At 37.3% G+C, this 19647-nt stretch overlaps 1 protein-coding gene across 1 annotated transcript in view; it reads left to right on the top strand.

The window, feature by feature from the left end:
* PVRL3 (poliovirus receptor-related 3) overlaps positions 1–19647 on the top strand; it is a 71738-nt gene that overhangs the window by 27921 nt on the left and 24170 nt on the right. Inside the window, exons 3-5 of the mRNA XM_014947318.1 lie at positions 2625–2921; positions 5689–5806; positions 8328–8479. Of these exons, the coding sequence (XP_014802804.1) occupies positions 2625–2921; positions 5689–5806; positions 8328–8479 (567 nt within the window). The remainder of the gene's footprint in view (positions 1–2624; positions 2922–5688; positions 5807–8327; positions 8480–19647) is intronic.

The following is a 19647-nucleotide window of genomic DNA, read 5'->3' as shown; positions in this document are numbered from 1 at the left end:
AGGTTTTGCTTCAGTTGCTTGGACAAAGTAGTCCTGTAGGCTAGACTAAAGAAATGAATATCATAACAGCAGCAGCTTTCCACTTTTTAGTATGTAGCTATTTGGTTGTAGTTGGTGTGTAGTCCAAGAATCTTATGAGAAGTGACAGTAAAAGCCTAACCATTTGTGAAGTGTAAAAAGGCAAACAAAAGCAAAACACAAAAAAACCCAACCCCAAACAAATAAAAAAAATCACCTAAAGCACCAAAATACATTAGAATGGTAATAACTATATTTCATGAAGTTGAGTACTTTGGAATAGTTCAGCTTTGTCTTTCTGACAAGTATAAAACTAAGAATTACACAGTGAGCTGAAACTGGCCAATCTCAGAAATTTCAGATACTACTGGAGAAAGCTAAGTATACTTCTTTCCTAATAATGATAATCTTTGGAGAAACTAGACTTTTAAAATGAGTCTATATCCTGTTCTCTGGTTACTGACACTTAATACTTGAAGACATATTTTTTTTTTGAATGCACTGTAAGTGAAGTAGTGTACTGAGTAGTCTGCTTTGGGTCTGGAGATCTCTGCTGCCCTTAGTTTAGACCTCTTGTTGGCTTTTGTATCCCTTCACAAAGGGGTAGAGGAAAAAAAATCTGGAACTGTATACTTTTTTCTTTGTTTTTTTTTTGAGGAAAACTCAAAGGAATAGAATAGAAAACTATTTCCAGCTGAAATGTTTTGGGTCTGTAAGATTGTCAAGAAAAGCCAATGATAGCTGCTAACTTAATGGATTTCACTCTGATGGAGATTGAGGGGAGATACAGCAAAAATTACTATCTTCATACTTGTAAGACATTAAATGTAAATTTGGGTGTTTACTTCTGCATTTCAGAAATACTACATGAGCTATTGAAAAGGTTACTGCTAGTGATCTGGGGGGAACAACGCAGTAATGTTTATGTTAAATTGGGGAAACTAAATTGTGGGGCAAATAACAAAGCTAGATAATGTCAAGTTCTTCATGCTAGGTTTTAAAGGCTTTTTTTCAAATGATAGAATACTTCGTAGGTACATTAGTTTAAATATCCAAGTTTATTGCAGAAAATAATCCACTCTCAGTATCTGCCCAAAACCCACATTTTTATAAAGTTATCCATTTAGTAGTTACCTTTCTTTTTAGTGTAATGACGCAAATAATAAACTGCCTTCTTCAGACATAAGCAGTGTTAGACTGAGCAGAAAGTAATCAAAAACTGATTCTGGCCTGAATTCGTTCAAGCTGAAAATACTAGTTATCCAGTTATGTCTTGAATGAATAGGTAGCTGGAGAAGTATCTTTCCAGGTGTTGTGAACTCTGCTCCATTTCAAGATATGTGGGTCAGCTTCAACTTGTAGAAAGAAATTTTGTGAACTAAACTTTTCCTTATAGATACTGAAAGAAGTTGAAGACTTTTATGCTTTGTGACTGGTGAGGGCTGGTCCACTGAGATGAGTTCTGAAGCATTATGGTGTGTACTGATGACTCCACTACAGAAGAGACTGGTAGCATTATTAGATCAAAAGATAAGGATTATGGAATAGGTTAGTACGCTACTGGGAAACGTGTTTTTTCTAGTACTGATGACAGAAACAAACCATCCTAGAAAGCAAAACCTTGGTTTGCATCTGAAGCACCAGATGGTATTTTTGACTTAGGCTGCAACTGGTGGATGGCTTGTACAGGGTTGAAACAGATTTCTTAAAGGAGGAGGAATTTTTTTAAAAGCTTTTCGGTCTGCAGCCCTCAACAGTAGACTTGTACATCAAGAACTCAAATTTCGTTTAGAAGACAGTGTGTTCTCTAAGCTGCTAACATTTTGAGGTGAACAACGGGTTCACAAGGAGGTCAGATCCTTCCACTTGCAGATTTCTTGAGTCTTGGACATAGTACTTAGTTCAGTTGATTTAATTCTGTAGGGATTTGTTCACAAGAATACATATAGACAGAATTTTATTTGTATATAGAAATGATTTATTTTTATATCAAAAACATACACAAATTTTATATAAAATTATGTATATTATATATGTGTGTACATATTAGATTTTTGTATATAACGTATGTGTATATATAATAAATACTTTATTTAGAAGTTAACTGCTCTTTTCAGCATGGAATCAATTTGTATTGTACTCATGAACATAAGTTTAAACTCTTAATGTTGGGTCTTAAAACACTGAATTAAGTAGCTTTGAAATGACATAAACTGACAGTATAGATTAAAGAGCAGCAGAATCGAGGCTTTTTTAAAAAAATCAAAGTATAGTTTCAACCTAATATGTTAAACTGTCTGACTGCAACTGGAGCACTGTAGTTGGGGTTTTGAACCTAACCATGTTGGAATTCCCTGTCAACGCATTAATGAATGAATGAGAAACATTAAACTTTAATGAGTGGACAAAGGTAAACAGTATCAGCAGGCCAAAGCTTTGCAGAGCTAACATCTCTGATATGACATGATCTTATTTTTAGGTTATCTGATTAGCAGATTAGCTTTTGCAGATGGATTAGATCTTGTCTAACTCTTTTACATGGCAACAGTTTCAAAGATGTGGAGTCTTTCTTGTTTAAATTTACTTTTTTTTTTATTCTTCCCTAGTTGAACCTGTTGTGAGCTTAACAAAAGGACCAAACCCTCTAATAGATGGAGCAAATAAGACAATAGCAGCCACTTGTACAGCAGCCACTGGAAAACCTGCTGCAGAGATTGACTGGGAAGGAGGCCTTGGTGAAATGATACCAAACTCTATTTCGTTTCCAAATGAAACAGTGACAGTTGTAAGTCAGTATATGATTGTCCCTACACGATTTGCAAGAGGAAGACGTATAACTTGTATTGTGAGGCACCCTGCTTTGGAAAAGGAGATAAGATACCCTCATGTGCTGGACATACAGTGTAAGTATTGCATAAGGTAATACTAACTTGGTATATATCTAATATACACTGATAGAGTAATTATCTTCCCCAGGAAGGAGATGAGCACTTAGTCCTTCAGGAGAAAAAGTGAAATTAAAACTGTATAGAAAAATACGTGGTAAGAGGTAGGCCAGGCAGGAGTAGAAACCTAGGGTACCTGTATTTAAAAAACAAACAAAAAAACCCAGAACAACTAAACCCAAAAAACCCCAAAACATGTAGAATGGTTAAGGTTTGCAGGGACCTCTAAAGATCCTTTAGTTCCAACACCCCTGCCATGGGCAGAGGCAACTTCTTCTAGACTGAGTTCCTCAAAGCCCCATACAGCCTGGCATTGATGTCCCAGGGATGGGACATCCACAACTTATCTGGGCAACCTGTTCCAGTGCCTCACCACTCTGAGTAAAGAATGTCTTCCTAATATCTAATCTAAATCTACCTTCTTGGAGTTTAAAAACATTACCCTTCGCTGTATCACTCCACTCCCTGATAAGAGTCCCTCCCCATCTCTCCTGTAGCCCCCCTTTAGGTATTGGAAGGCTGCTACAGGTTCTCCTGAGAGAGTTCTCTTCTCCAGACTGAACAACCCCAACTATCTCAGTCTGTCTTCATAGGAGAGGAGCTTCACTCCTCTGATAATCTTTGTGGGCCTCCTCTGGACTTGATCCAACAGCCCTGTGTCGTCCTCCTGTTTGGCATCCTAGACCTATGTGCTCTGGTGGGGTCTTATGGGAGCAGAGAACAGAGGTAGCATCACCTACCTTGACCTGCTGGCCATGCTTCTTTTGATGCAGCCTGGGATGATGCTTTCTGGGCTGCGAGCACACATTGCTGGCTCATGTTGAGCTTCTCATCAACCAACGCCCACGAGTCCCACTCCTGAGGACTGCCCTCAATCCATGCTCTGCCCAGCCTGTATTAGTGCTTGGGGATTGCCCTGAACCAGATGCAGGACCTTGCACTTGGCCTGGTTGAGTTTCATGAGGCTTACATGGGTCATGCTCTCAAGCCTGTGCAGGACTCTCTGGATGGCATGCCTTTCCTCCAGCATGTTGATTGCACCACACAGTTTGGTGACGTCTAGACACAAAGCTAGAATACTGTTACGTTTCTGCCATTTGTTTTGGGTATTGGCTCATATGTAAGCATTCTTCACTTTTATATTTGACTTCAAAAAGATTACAGACAAAATAACAAACTTAGTTGATTCCTAAACTGTTTACAGTGTCTTACAATTTCAGCACTATTAAAAAAGAATTCTAATTGAAGGTTTATGTTTTGAGTTGACAAGTTGAAAGTAGGACTTACAGGGGTCAGTAAGTTATTTTCAAGTTACTTGCTAAGCTTTTTCCACTAATTTGCATGAGGAAACAAGAATATAATATATACATTCCTAACATTTATTATTCAGCTTCAGATTGCTTATGTAATTCAAATGTGTACCAGGCTTGTTTAACAATTTGTGGCTTTAAAACGCATGAAGTGAGATGGCTTACAATGCTGCTTAGCTAAAACCAGTTAAGATCGATAAAACAGAAAGATGAAAACCAGTTAAGACAAAAATGTGATCAGTTTCTTGTTAGACATTGCATACGTGACCAAACTAGGGTGTTTTTCTGTTCTTCCTTTAGTATTCTGTCTCAGCAGTGTGCTGCTTTAAAGTTCCTAAATCATAAAAGTCTGTTAATGCAAGGAGAAGAAATATAGTGACTGGAAAAAATAAACTTTGCTATTTTCATTTGACTAGAATGTCTCATGGGTTTACTTTTGTTCTGTTTAATAAAGAATCACTTATTTTGGCATAAAGTAGTGATTAGTACTGATTTATTTTGTGTATGTTGAAATGTAGTTCTAGATCCAGATGACATTGATAAAAAATAGAAGTAAAGATTATTTGTTTCCATTATTGTCTCAAACAGTGAATAAGAGAAGGAAGTTCCATATTTAAAGTGAAAGGAGAGGGAAAGTTGGTCTTAAATTATTTTTTTTAACCTGAAAATAATGCTAAGATATGTTTCAGAACTTCTAACAAAATTGTATAGTAAGCAACACAGCAGCAAGTGAGAAGCAGAGGTTCTGTGTCTCTTCCCTAGTCTTCCTTCAGTCTCCTCTTACACATACAGCTTCTGCAACTGCTCCATCTCTGCTGTGTGGGAGGTTATACCAAGTCATACTGGTGGTTCTGTGGGTTCTGAATATTTCAGCTAGGTCTCTCTGGATTATCTGAAGTGGCCTCTTTGCTTTTTAGAGGCGTAAGAAGGTAATTGTATATTATGATGCCAGTGGATAATTAACATTTTTAACTGGCATCTGTGAACATTTTGATGACTTCCTAATTACCTGCCTTCTAAAAACACTGTTTCTGATCCTTTACTGTATCTTGTTAGTGAGAAGTATCTCTAAGTTATCCTTCCTCACTTCCAAAATACCAAACTGATCCTTTTCTTGTGAAGTTGTTTCATTTCCCTAAAGCACTCCATGTTTGCTGAAAGCACACAGAGGGACAGTTGCACCAACTAAATCAACTTACTTTTCCTCATCTAATCGTCTGCTGCATATCATGCTATAGCTTGGAACTGTATTGGTGTTCTCTGTGGGGTTTTTTTGTTGTTTTTTAAATTAGAACATAAAAACTCCAATAAACCAAAACTTCTGTTCCACTGAGCTGATCATTGTACACAGCTCATGTTCAAGGGAAGTATTGTCATTGTTGCTAGGTTAAATCTTTTGTTTGTTTGTTTGTTAGATGCTCCAGAAGTTTCAGTAACTGGCTATGATGGAAACTGGTTCATTGGAAGAGAGAACGTTCAGCTCAGATGTAATGCTGATGCAAATCCATTGCCTATGGAATTTACATGGGCCAGGTAAATACTTCTAAAAAGGGGCTTGCCACGTGATTAAAGTGGTATAATCTCTTGCAGTAAACACCTGTTTTGAAAACAAGGAGTATATAATTTCTATTGGGTTGTAATGGTATAATCCAGCCTTCTAAAAGGAGAGGATACTCAGTATGTATATGTGTGAATATGGGTGGGTGGATATCTTGTAAATTTAAAAGCCTGAACAGTTTGTCATTACTCTCAGGATAAAATCTTTTGTAGTTACTTAATAAAGTAGACTAAACTGCATATGTTGCAGTATAGAGAGCAAAGCCTAATAAATGTAGTAGAGATCCAACTACTATTTCATTAGTTCTATTATTATTTAAAGTAGATTGTAAACACTTGAACAGACTTTTCTCTGTCTGCCTCTTTAAAATCTGGAAATTACAATTGAGAGGGCAAATACTGTGTACTGAATTATAGAATTTGTCATGTTTTTCAGAAGGGCTCAAGTAGTTGCCAAGACAGATAAACGTGGTGATAGAAACTAGGTCTACGAACATATGTCTCTAGAAAAAAAATCTACAATAATTTCTTGCGTAACAGCTGCATTTAATGAATATTTGGATTGGGTGGGCCCTACTCAAATTTATAGGTTTGCTTTTGCAGCCAAGGGTATACTTTGGTCAAGAAGCAGACAATAAAGAAAGTGTGGATCAGAATCTGTCCTGTGAAGAAAAAAGAAATTAAATAAACCCAGTTATTTTAAATTTATTTGTTGCCTGTAGAAACAACCTTCCTGATGACGGTGTAAATTTATAGGTATTTGTTACAGTGCTTCTGTTGGTAAAATCACAGGAATATTTACTGATGTGAAACTGGAGTCTGTTTCCCTACTTTCTCAATGGTAGATATATTTTAGCATATGGGAACAGTAGTCATAATGTGGTTTGAAAATGCTGTATTGATAGGTTTGGAATTGCTTGATGGCAGTTTCACAGGGAAACAAAACACTGCTATAGCTGACAAAATCCTAAAAGCAGCCATTGAAATCTTAAGTCAGTATCATAACTAACTAGTCAGAATGGCATGGCCACTCTAAAGTAGGTTTAGTAAAAGTATGCTTTATCTATGTGCTACAATAGGTTGCTGTCCCAATCCCATGCTTAGCTCAAATTCAGCGTGATGAGATTTCAATACGTGCAAATTCCTGTATTTAAAAAAGCATGCCATGCTCTCAACTGCAGTACTGCTTATTTCTTGATATAAACTGGGTTCTTAGTTCTCTGATTTGAATTTGAGTTGTCTGTAAAAAACTAATCGATGTAACCTCTATTTCCAGTTCCAGAAGAAATATATGTATTTAAATATAATTAAGCCACTTCAGGCTTCAGAGGTTACTCTTAAACTTCCTAAGGCTAAAACTGAACCAACTTTTACAAGAAAACATTAATTTTCTGGAAAAAAACTAGGGTAACTTTTTGTATGAGCAACAGCAAAACCCATCCAAGAAGCTGTACTGGTGGTGAACGATGAACTTCAAGTGGGGGAAAGAAAATCCCATGCAAAATAAGAATAGCTTGAGTGGTTAAGGAAATGGAAAATAACTGTAGTGAAATTGTGTGCTATATTACTGGTTTTGAATTATAATAGCTTCTAGAACTACCACACTAAAAAAAAAATCTTCATCCCTTGGAAGCAGAGGTGGCATTGTATTTCCTAGGATAGTAATATTTTCATGGTAAATAACATTTAAAATGTTGCATGTCTTAGTCCTTATTAGCTGTTAATAGATATTTAGATAAAAACAAAATGGGATGCAAGGGCATGAAATTACACAGGTGTTTAATAGGCAGTTGACAGCTCTGTCAAAATAATTCCAGTACCTCTGCCCTTTCCCCTTTCTCTGTTGTGCTTACACAGTTGTTACTACAGTCACATGCAGAATGCTACAGGGAAATGGCAGATTAGGAGAAGCCAGTTCATTGGAAACAAGTTTTAACCAGTTGTTTACCCAAGCACCAAATTTGGTTTCAGTGCTGTAATTTAGATGGAAAAGTGATAGGAGATAAGAGAAGGCAAGTTGAGATGGAAGAAACTGCTTGAACTCTTGCAAGGAAATCCTTGTCAAAATGTCCCGTAAATTAAGTGTGTACTGACAGAAAATAAATATTAATTGTGATAGCTCAACTTGATGCAAGAGAATAGGCAGATAGTCATGGCAGCAGTGTAAGTGCATCTTAGTTTGACTGTTAGCTCTTAGAGCTTGAGTTGAATTATACTTCCAAGTTTTTTTGAGATAATGTTTTCTTAGTTGCAGTGTTCATTTGCAGACAGCTTGCTAGGGCCAGCAGATTTGACGTTTAAAGAATTTAGAGTAGAAACTAAATATTAAATGTTCAGGTGAACACTGAGAATATCCAATGAAAGCCCACTGACGAGGTCAGAGCATAGTCTAGAGAGGCAACTTGTCTCTATTGCAAGTATTATTTTAAACTAGTTTTATTCAGACTTTAGTTGTAAAGTTTTGCAGTTAAAAATATAACTAAAATTTTTGTTTTAGATTGGACGGACAATGGCCTGAAGGATTGCTACCTGTCAACAATACTCTGCAGTTCAGCAGCCCATTGACTTACAACTACACTGGGACTTATATCTGTAAGGTGACTAATTCCCTTGGTCAGAGAAGTGATCAGAAGACTATCTACATATTAGGTAAGTCTTACTTCTCATCAAAGACAGTATGTTACCTCAGAATTTATTTGGTCAGTAGTTGAAATAGCAAACTTTAGAGCCCTTTTGTGCATAAAGTACTTCAGCCTTTTAATTGTATGAAAAACAATTGAAAGTAAGGAGTTAAGATCTACAGTATGACTTGGGATTAAACTGATTATTCAATAACAATAACACACAGTGGAAATTCTTAAGGTTGAGGTAGTTTACCTAGTGTTTCTGAGATTAATACTTTCTCTTGGTTAGGTGAACTTTGTTTTTCCAGTGTTAACCTATGTTTTGGCAAGACATGTTGACTGCAATAAACAGTACCTTGTCTGTAATCAATTGAAAAAACAGATGCTAGTGGGAGCAGAGCAACTGTGTTTAGGGAAGTCAAAGATGCTTTGCTTTAAGGAAGTTAGAGTTTTGTGCTGAATGTGTGCATTGTTCTCCAGTTAGTGGTCTCCTTTTCTTGGGATGCAGATATCCAGTAATCATAAAGCATCTCATGCAGAACGCTTGCTGATCTCCTTAGTGTAATGTGGTAAATTTGTGTCTGTTTTAGCACCTCTGCTGTTGGAAAACATTCTTGTATCTATTAACACAGTGTGATCAATGTTTCACTATGACACTTCCTTTGTGAAAGAACAGCATGACTTAGGGTATATGTGAATAGTGATGTACAAGTGTGGAAAAACTCTCCAAATTTCCATAATGGATTAGCTAAATTAGCTAATCCTATCTTGATCAATAAGTGGTCATATATTATAATTTTTTAAGGAAAATAATAAGGCCAGAAACTTAAAACTTCATTCTGTTGTATGGTATTGTGATTCTTTAAGTTCTTGACATCAGTTATTCCACAATATAAAATGAGCATCATAGGGCGTGTTGGCCAGTTACAAAGAAGTCATGTTTCATTCCATGTAATAATTTAAAACTAAATATGAATACTTAAGGGTTGAGATGACAAAAATTAAGATTGAAACTGAAGGTACAGAACGTGCTACTTGAAGCCATATCTTGCACAATTTGTATTTGGTAGCTAACCTGAATCTTTAGAAAAAGGGATGGTGTTTCAGTCAGACATAAATTATCTGCAGGCCATTGTGGGAAAACCAGTAAGTTCTAATTAACTGACTAGTTAATAAGCTAGTTAATTAGAAACCTCTAAATACTCTGAGACAGTGGAATTATTTGTAAACAGAACTTAAAAATTATATAAAATCATAGTTATTAAAAGACTTAAGCACTATAAATTATTACAAAAGTTACTTTTGTGAGAAGTTAATTTTGAATACTTGGTTCTCATGTTTCCTTTATGGAGAACTCATGGCTCTGTAACAGTCTCAAAACAGTTATGAAGAATCACATTTTAAGGAGTATCAAGTCGTAAAAAATTAGAATAGCGTCATTACATAGCATGAAATATTCTCCTGGAATGTAACTTTCAACTATACTTTTAGTTGTATTGATATTTTCTGAGTATAGCTCTGTTGTGAGCCCTATTCTAACTGTAAGAAGCGGGGGAGGTTTTTTTTAAGTCCAGTTGTCAATTCTATGACTAGGATTTGCTGTAAGAGAATTCATGGCTGTCATGCATGAAAGTATAAGGCTATCATTCAAATTATCTTAGTGGCTAACAGACTAAAATGGGCTAACTATAAATTCTCATATGTTTTCCAAAATGAATCAAGTTTTTGAAAAAGCAGAATAGAAATACATACTAGTTGAGCTGTGATGAGAGCTTACGTTGCGTTTACAACAGGCTAGAACATAACTTTAACTTACAGCAGAGCTAGTGAAGCTGCAGTAGTTGGTGTCTGGTCTGGACCAATGGATACTGCTTACATGTGTGCTGCTCTTCAGCTTTGTTCAGCTACTGTATTTTGCTGGAGTAATTTTGTTGCAAATAGCAAAATTTAGGCGGTTTTAGGGAGTGCCAAAAATGAACCTCAGCTACCTAGAGATCATACAGGGTCATGGTTCTACAAGTTATGTACAAAACCAAATACTTTAGTTGACATTAATTACAGCTTTTAAAAACTTCATGTTAATCTTGAAGCACATAGCATGACCAAAATCTAAGAAAATACAGGTGATTTCTAGGCAACTTAGAATAAAACTAGTGCTGTGTTGCTACAGCTAATGCTCAGGCAAGTTGTACTCATCATTTTAATGCTGAGACAAGCATCCATCACTCTGCTTTAGGTACCTTAAAGAGCATTATAACCAAACTGATTAAAAACACTGCATATTAACTTCTAGTATATAGGAGACTTAATTAAAATGAGAGGTGACGCAATCATAAAGTATAGTACCTGTATTATTTTCAGAAATTAATATTAAGCCTGGTTTTTTGTAACTCCTAAACAACATGTCAGTGTGACTAGCTCTAAATAAAAGAAATGCCCTTAAAATGAGGCAGGATGAGTGACTATGAATTACCAAAAATGTCTGTCTTAATAATCATTCAAGTTACTCTATAAAGGGAACATAGAGACTGATGTCAGGAGTACAGAAAATAAGACTGGAGCAGTAAACTTTAAGGTGGTAAGCAGTTTGACTTAATACTAGACTTAACTGAACAGATATTATCTAGTAATGGTGAACATGGCACTACTGTACTGTGGTAGAGCAATCATTTAATTTTTATTTTTCTACCTTAACTGCTTTCCACTGTATAAAACTTGGCAAAAACATAGAGAAACTTCGAAGATAGCAGACAAAGCTGCTATTTTTCAAGTTTTTCAGATTTATGAAGCTGTCAAAGAAGACTTATGACACCAGTGTTGCTGAAGAGTCATGGTGTTGGTAGTTGTAAAGCTTTTTAACTGCTACCAAAAAAAATAACTATTCAGTTGAAATGTATTGTAGAATTGGAGTGTAAGCTGAGCAAAAAATGCTTTTGGTCCTAATATGCATTGTTAAAACGTAAAGCTGTATTTGAAATAAATATCATTGCACTCCTAACCTTTATGTTAATACTCTTGAAGGGGAATAGGGAAGTATAAGAGAAGTAGTTGACAGAGACTAGATTATAGATTCACTAGCTTTTAGCTACAGGAAATGATATGCCTTTAATATGGATAGGGAAATACTAAGATGGTGTTTGAAGCTGGAGACTTCTTTGATGTTGGCTTTGAGTCACAGATATCTTCACTACTTCTTACTTGTTCAGTGATGTAAAGTTTGTATAGTTGTCCAGCAAAAGCAAGTCATGCTTCTCATGGAGTTCGGAGGTGATCAAGCACTGATGAAGTTCCTGACTTAGTCCTACAGCAACAGGTTTTCCAAAAAAAGCTGTCAGATTGATATGTTAAGCACTTGATCTTTAATATAGATTTACTCAGTATTTTACACAAGTATTTCACTTTATCTTCTTGGCTCTGTGTCCTCTCACTTTCATACTATTGGCATTTCCCTTTCTCCATTTGCAAGAGAGAGGTGACCTACAAGACTTGCATTCAGATAGGAACATATCTGCTTCCTGTGTCATCTTTTATAAAGACTGCCTTTGGAAGAGACAACTTTTTAAGAGTTGCAATCCTAGCACTTCTAGAAAGATGTGGCTTGTAAGTACAGAGTCACCTTGTAGAGTGGGTTAACATAGCAGAGCTGATCATCGTTTTTACTTTTGTGTCTTAATATATAGGCCTGTTTTCTGAGAGAGCATTGTGAATACAGACTGTATTTGGCTTGCATGGCAAGATTTTGGTAGCGGGAGGAGAGGGGGCTACAGGGAAGGCTTCTGTGAGAAGCTGCTAGAAGCTTTCCCCATGTCTGATCGAGTCAGTGCCAGTCGGCTACAAGACAGACCTGCTGTTGGCCAAGGCCAAGCCCATCAGCGATGGTGGTAGTGCCCACGTGAGAACTTATTTAAGAAAGGGGTGGGGGGAAACTGTTGTGCAACAGCAGCCAGGAGAGAGGAGAGAGAATATGGAGAGCAGTGACTCTGCAGACACCAAGGTCATTGAAGAAGGAAGGGGAGGAGGTGCCCCAGGAGCCAGAGCAGAGGTTCCCCTGCAGCCCATGGTGAAGACCAGGTTGAAGTAGCCTGTCCCATTGCAGCCCATGGAGGTTAATGGTGGAGCAGATATCCACCTACAGCCCATGGAGGACCTCACACAGGAGCAGGTGGTTGCCCGAAGGAGGCTGTTGACCCTATGGGAAGCCTGCACTGTAGCAAGCTCCTAGCAGGACCTGTGGCCCTATGAAGAGAGGAGCCCATGTTGGAGCAGGTTTGCTGGCAGGACTTGTGATTCCATGGGGGATTGACACTGGAGCAGTCCATTCCTGAAGGACCCCAAGGACAGGACACATGCGGGCATGAAATTACACAGGTGTTTAATAGGCAGTTGACAGCTCTGTCAAAATAATTCCAGTACCTCTGCCCTTTCCCCTTTCTCTGTTGTGCTTACACAGTTGTTACTACAGTCACATGCAGAATGCTACAGGGAAATGGCAGATTAGGAGAAGCCAGTTCATTGGAAACAAGTTTTAACCAGTTGTTTACCCAAGCACCAAATTTGGTTTCAGTGCTGTAATTTAGATGGAAAAGTGATAGGAGATAAGAGAAGGCAAGTTGAGATGGAAGAAACTGCTTGAACTCTTGCAAGGAAATCCTTGTCAAAATGTCCCGTAAATTAAGTGTGTACTGACAGAAAATAAATATTAATTGTGATAGCTCAACTTGATGCAAGAGAATAGGCAGATAGTCATGGCAGCAGTGTAAGTGCATCTTAGTTTGACTGTTAGCTCTTAGAGCTTGAGTTGAATTATACTTCCAAGTTTTTTTGAGGTAATGTTTTCTTAGTTGCAGTGTTCATTTGCAGACAGCTTGCTAGGGCCAGCAGATTTGACGTTTAAAGAATTTAGAGTAGAAACTAAATATTAAATGTTCAGGTGAACACTGAGAATATCCAATGAAAGCCCACTGACGAGGTCAGAGCATAGTCTAGAGAGGCAACTTGTCTCTATTGCAAGTATTATTTTAAACTAGTTTTATTCAGACTTTAGTTGTAAAGTTTTGCAGTTAAAAATATAACTAAAATTTTTGTTTTAGATTGGACGGACAATGGCCTGAAGGATTGCTACCTGTCAACAATACTCTGCAGTTCAGCAGCCCATTGACTTACAACTACACTGGGACTTATATCTGTAAGGTGACTAATTCCCTTGGTCAGAGAAGTGATCAGAAGACTATCTACATATTAGGTAAGTCTTACTTCTCATCAAAGACAGTATGTTACCTCAGAATTTATTTGGTCAGTAGTTGAAATAGCAAACTTTAGAGCCCTTTTGTGCATAAAGTACTTCAGCCTTTTAATTGTATGAAAAACAATTGAAAGTAAGGAGTTAAGATCTACAGTATGACTTGGGATTAAACTGATTATTCAATAACAATAACACACAGTGGAAATTCTTAAGGTTGAGGTAGTTTACCTAGTGTTTCTGAGATTAATACTTTCTCTTGGTTAGGTGAACTTTGTTTTTCCAGTGTTAACCTATGTTTTGGCAAGACATGTTGACTGCAATAAACAGTACCTTGTCTGTAATCAATTGAAAAAACAGATGCTAGTGGGAGCAGAGCAACTGTGTTTAGGGAAGTCAAAGATGCTTTGCTTTAAGGAAGTTAGAGTTTTGTGCTGAATGTGTGCATTGTTCTCCAGTTAGTGGTCTCCTTTTCTTGGGATGCAGATATCCAGTAATCATAAAGCATCTCATGCAGAACGCTTGCTGATCTCCTTAGTGTAATGTGGTAAATTTGTGTCTGTTTTAGCACCTCTGCTGTTGGAAAACATTCTTGTATCTATTAACACAGTGTGATCAATGTTTCACTATGACACTTCCTTTGTGAAAGAACAGCATGACTTAGGGTATATGTGAATAGTGATGTACAAGTGTGGAAAAGCTCTCCAAATTTCCATAATGGATTAGCTAAATTAGCTAATCCTATCTTGATCAATAAGTGGTCATATATTATAATTTTTTAAGGAAAATAATAAGGCCAGAAACTTAAAACTTCATTCTGTTGTATGGTATTGTGATTCTTTAAGTTCTTGACATCAGTTATTCCACAATATAAAATGAGCATCATAGGGCGTGTTGGCCAGTTACAAAGAAGTCATGTTTCATTCCATGTAATAATTTAAAACTAAATATGAATACTTAAGGGTTGAGATGACAAAAATTAAGATTGAAACTGAAGGTACAGAACGTGCTACTTGAAGCCATATCTTGCACAATTTGTATTTGGTAGCTAACCTGAATCTTTAGAAAAAGGGATGGTGTTTCAGTCAGACATAAATTATCTGCAGGCCATTGTGGGAAAACCAGTAAGTTCTAATTAACTGACTAGTTAATAAGCTAGTTAATTAGAAACCTCTAAATACTCTGAGACAGTGGAATTATTTGTAAACAGAACTTAAAAATTATATAAAATCATAGTTATTAAAAGACTTAAGCACTATAAATTATTACAAAAGTTACTTTTGTGAGAAGTTAATTTTGAATACTTGGTTCTCATGTTTCCTTTATGGAGAACTCATGGCTCTGTAACAGTCTCAAAACAGTTATGAAGAATCACATTTTAAGGAGTATCAAGTCGTAAAAAATTAGAATAGCGTCATTACATAGCATGAAATATTCTCCTGGAATGTAACTTTCAACTATACTTTTAGTTGTATTGATATTTTCTGAGTATAGCTCTGTTGTGAGCCCTACTCTAACTGTAAGAAGCGGGGGAGGTTTTTTTTAAGTCCAGTTGTCAATTCTATGACTAGGATTTGCTGTAAGAGAATTCATGGCTGTCATGCATGAAAGTATAAGGCTATCATTCAAATTATCTTAGTGGCTAACAGACTAAAATGGGCTAACTATAAATTCTCATATGTTTTCCAAAATGAATCAAGTTTTTGAAAAAGCAGAATAGAAATACATACTAGTTGAGCTGTGATGAGAGCTTACGTTGCGTTTACAACAGGCTAGAACATAACTTTAACTTACAGCAGAGCTAGTGAAGCTGCAGTAGTTGGTGTCTGGTCTGGACCAATGGATACTGCTTACATGTGTGCTGCTCTTCAGCTTTGTTCAGCTACTGTATTTTGCTGGAGTAATTTTGTTGCAAATAGCAAAATTTAGGCGGTTTTAGGGAGTGCCAAAAATGAACCTCAGCTACCTAGAGATCATACAGGGTCATGGTTCTACAAGTTATGTACAAAACCAAATACTTTAGTTGACATTAATTACAGCTTTTAAAAACTTCATGTTAATCTTGAAGCACATAGCATGACCAAAATCTAAGAAAATACAGGTGATTTCTAGGCAACTTAGAATAAAACTAGTGCTGTGTTGCTACAGCTAATGCTCAGGCAAGTTGTACTCATCATTTTAATGCTGAGACAAGCATCCATCACTCTGCTTTAGGTACCTTAAAGAGCATTATAACCAAACTGATTAAAAACACTGCATATTAACTTCTAGTATATAGGAGACTTAATTAAAATGAGAGGTGACGCAATCATAAAGTATAGTACCTGTATTATTTTCAGAAATTAATATTAAGCCTGTTTTTTTGTAACTCCTAAACAACATTTCAGTGTGACTAGCTCTAAATAAAAGAAATGCCCTTAAAATGAGGCAGGATGAGTGACTATGAATTACCAAAAATGTCTGTCTTAATAATCATTCAAGTTACTCTATAAAGGGAACATAGAGACTGATGTCAGGAGTACAGAAAATAAGACTGGAGCAGTAAACTTTAAGGTGGTAAGCAGTTTGACTTAATACTAGACTTAACTGAACAGATATTATCTAGTAATGGTGAACATGGCACTACTGTACTGTGGTAGAGCAATCATTTAATTTTTATTTTTCTACCTTAACTGCTTTCCACTGTATAAAACTTGGCAAAAACATAGAGAAACTTCGAAGATAGCAGACAAAGCTGCTATTTTTCAAGTTTTTCAGATTTATGAAGCTGTCAAAGAAGACTTATGACACCAGTGTTGCTGAAGAGTCATGGTGTTGGTAGTTGTAAAGCTTTTTAACTGCTACCAAAAAAAATAACTATTCAGTTGAAATGTATTGTAGAATTGGAGTGTAAGCTGAGCAAAAAATGCTTTTGGTCCTAATATGCATTGTTAAAACGTAAAGCTGTATTTGAAATAAATATCATTGCACTCCTAACCTTTATGTTAATACTCTTGAAGGGGAATAGGGAAGTATAAGAGAAGTAGTTGACAGAGACTAGATTATAGATTCACTAGCTTTTAGCTACAGGAAATGATATGCCTTTAATATGGATAGGGAAATACTAAGATGGTGTTTGAAGCTGGAGACTTCTTTGATGTTGGCTTTGAGTCACAGATATCTTCACTACTTCTTACTTGTTCAGTGATGTAAAGTTTGTATAGTTGTCCAGCAAAAGCAAGTCATGCTTCTCATGGAGTTCGGAGGTGATCAAGCACTGATGAAGTTCCTGACTTAGTCCTACAGCAACAGGTTTTCCAAAAAAAGCTGTCAGATTGATATGTTAAGCACTTGATCTTTAATATAGATTTACTCAGTATTTTACACAAGTATTTCACTTTATCTTCTTGGCTCTGTGTCCTCTCACTTTCATACTATTGGCATTTCCCTTTCTCCATTTGCAAGAGAGAGGTGACCTACAAGACTTGCATTCAGATAGGAACATATCTGCTTCCTGTGTCATCTTTTATAAAGACTGCCTTTGGAAGAGACAACTTTTTAAGAGTTGCAATCCTAGCACTTCTAGAAAGATGTGGCTTGTAAGTACAGAGTCACCTTGTAGAGTGGGTTAACATAGCAGAGCTGATCATCGTTTTTACTTTTGTGTCTTAATATATAGGCCTGTTTTCTGAGAGAGCATTGTGAATACAGACTGTATTTGGCTTGCATGGCAAGATTTTGGTAGCGGGAGGAGAGGGGGCTACAGGGAAGGCTTCTGTGAGAAGCTGCTAGAAGCTTTCCCCATGTCTGATCGAGTCAGTGCCAGTCGGCTACAAGACAGACCTGCTGTTGGCCAAGGCCAAGCCCATCAGCGATGGTGGTAGTGCCCACGTGAGAACTTATTTAAGAAAGGGGTGGGGGGAAACTGTTGTGCAACAGCAGCCAGGAGAGAGGAGAGAGAATATGGAGAGCAGCGACTCTGCAGACACCAAGGTCATTGAAGAAGGAAGGGGAGGAGGTGCCCCAGGAGCCAGAGCAGAGGTTCCCCTGCAGCCCATGGTGAAGACCAGGTTGAAGTAGCCTGTCCCATTGCAGCCCATGGAGGTTAATGGTGGAGCAGATATCCACCTACAGCCCATGGAGGACCTCACACAGGAGCAGGTGGTTGCCCGAAGGAGGCTGTTGACCCTATGGGAAGCCTGCACTGTAGCAAGCTCCTAGCAGGACCTGTGGCCCTATGAAGAGAGGAGCCCATGTTGGAGCAGGTTTGCTGGCAGGACTTGTGATTCCATGGGGGATTGACACTGGAGCAGTCCATTCCTGAAGGACCCCAAGGACAGGACACATGCTGGAGCAGTTTGTGGAGGACTGTTTCTCACGGGTGGGACCCCATGCTGGAGCAGAAGAGTGTGAGGAGGAAGGAGTGTTAGAGACAATGCCTGATGAACTGATTTTAACTGTGATTCCCCATCCCCCTACACTGCTCAGGAGGAGGAGGCAGGGAAATCAGGAATGAAGTTGAGTCTGGGAAGAAGGGAGGGGTGGGTGGAAAATGTTCTAAGCTTTTATTGTATTTCTCATTATCCTGCTCTGATTTGTTTGGTAATAAATTAATTTCTCCAAGTTGAGTGTGTTTTGCATGTGTTGGTATTTGCTGAGTGATCTATCTGTCCTTATCTTGACCCATGAAGGTTTCATTGTATTTTTCTTTCCCTGTTCAGCTGAAGGGGAGGAGTGATAGAGTGCCTTGGGGGGGCACTTGGCATCCAGCCAAGGTCAGCCCACCACCCAGATGCTCTTGTATTTTCTAAAGTATATATTAGAAGTCATATTGATAAACTGCTTTTTTTTCTGCTGTACAGAAAAAGAGGTCCTGGCATATCCTTACTGCTAACTTGCATACTGCCTGGTAGAGTAGGCTTTGGACTTTCAAAATTGTTCTTAAATATTCCTTGCAAGCTTGGTTAATGATAGCGGTTGTTCTCTTGTGTCCCAAAGAAATGCCAAGATTTCATACATGGTGTGTGGAAATCACAGCTAGAAACTGCAAAAGTAAAATGAACTTTGAAAATGGATGATAGATGACAGAAATTATTGGTTGATTCAGGCTGATCTCAGTCTTCATATCTATCATGCTGCCAGAATTGGGAGAACAAACTGAAGATAACCCTGAATAAAATATTTAACTCCATTGTGGAACCTGTGTACATAAGACACTTTGTGGAGAGAGGGTTACATGGTGTCCTTACCCACTACTTCACTGTAGAGTGGGAATGGTTGGAGCCATTGGTCAAAGCCATTTATTTTCAGACTATATATACTATATATATACACTACTCTATATATATACTATATATATACTACTATATACATTTTTTTCAGAATATATTTATTTATTTTATATTCAGAAAGCCTTCTTTCATGGAAAGATTTCATAGACATTTGAACAAGGAGGTACTGCAGGGGGGTTGAGCGGGGAGATGCAGTGTTTGGGGACATGAGACACGTTGGATGTCTCTACTGAACTTAATTGTAGGTACTTGTGCTCGTTCTAAACCTTGTAGTGCAACAGCTAAGAGAACTCTAAGAATAGTCATTTAAGGGAAAAATAAAAATATCAGGCTGAAGCTGTTGAAAGTCTTCATCGGAAACATCTGGAAAATAAGTAATAGAGGAAAAACTGTGTGTGCTGTACAAGGACCATGGTGCTTTGAGAAGGAGTTAAATTTGAAGTCGAGGAAATCTTGCTTTTCTTGGTAAAAGCTATCAAAGACTTTGAAACAAACTAGGAAAACTTGGGTGCTTTTTATGTATGGAGGGAGCTGATGGGTTTACTTTTTCGTAGCAGAAAACAGGTTTTTGCTTTCTTCAGTAATGTCTCCTATTCTATTTTAATGAGGGTGGTAAGTATGTAATAGAAAAAGAAATTTTTTGTGGTCTTCAGTTGTCCTTGTCCGTGCTACAGAATATATGTA

The sequence above is a fragment of the Calidris pugnax genome, unplaced genomic scaffold, assembly GCF_001431845.1.
Source record: "Calidris pugnax isolate Ruff unplaced genomic scaffold, ASM143184v1 scaffold95, whole genome shotgun sequence".
NCBI lineage: Eukaryota > Metazoa > Chordata > Aves > Charadriiformes > Scolopacidae > Calidris > Calidris pugnax.
The sequence above is the reverse complement of the archived record's forward strand: the minus strand, read 5'-3'. Positions and strand labels throughout refer to the sequence as shown.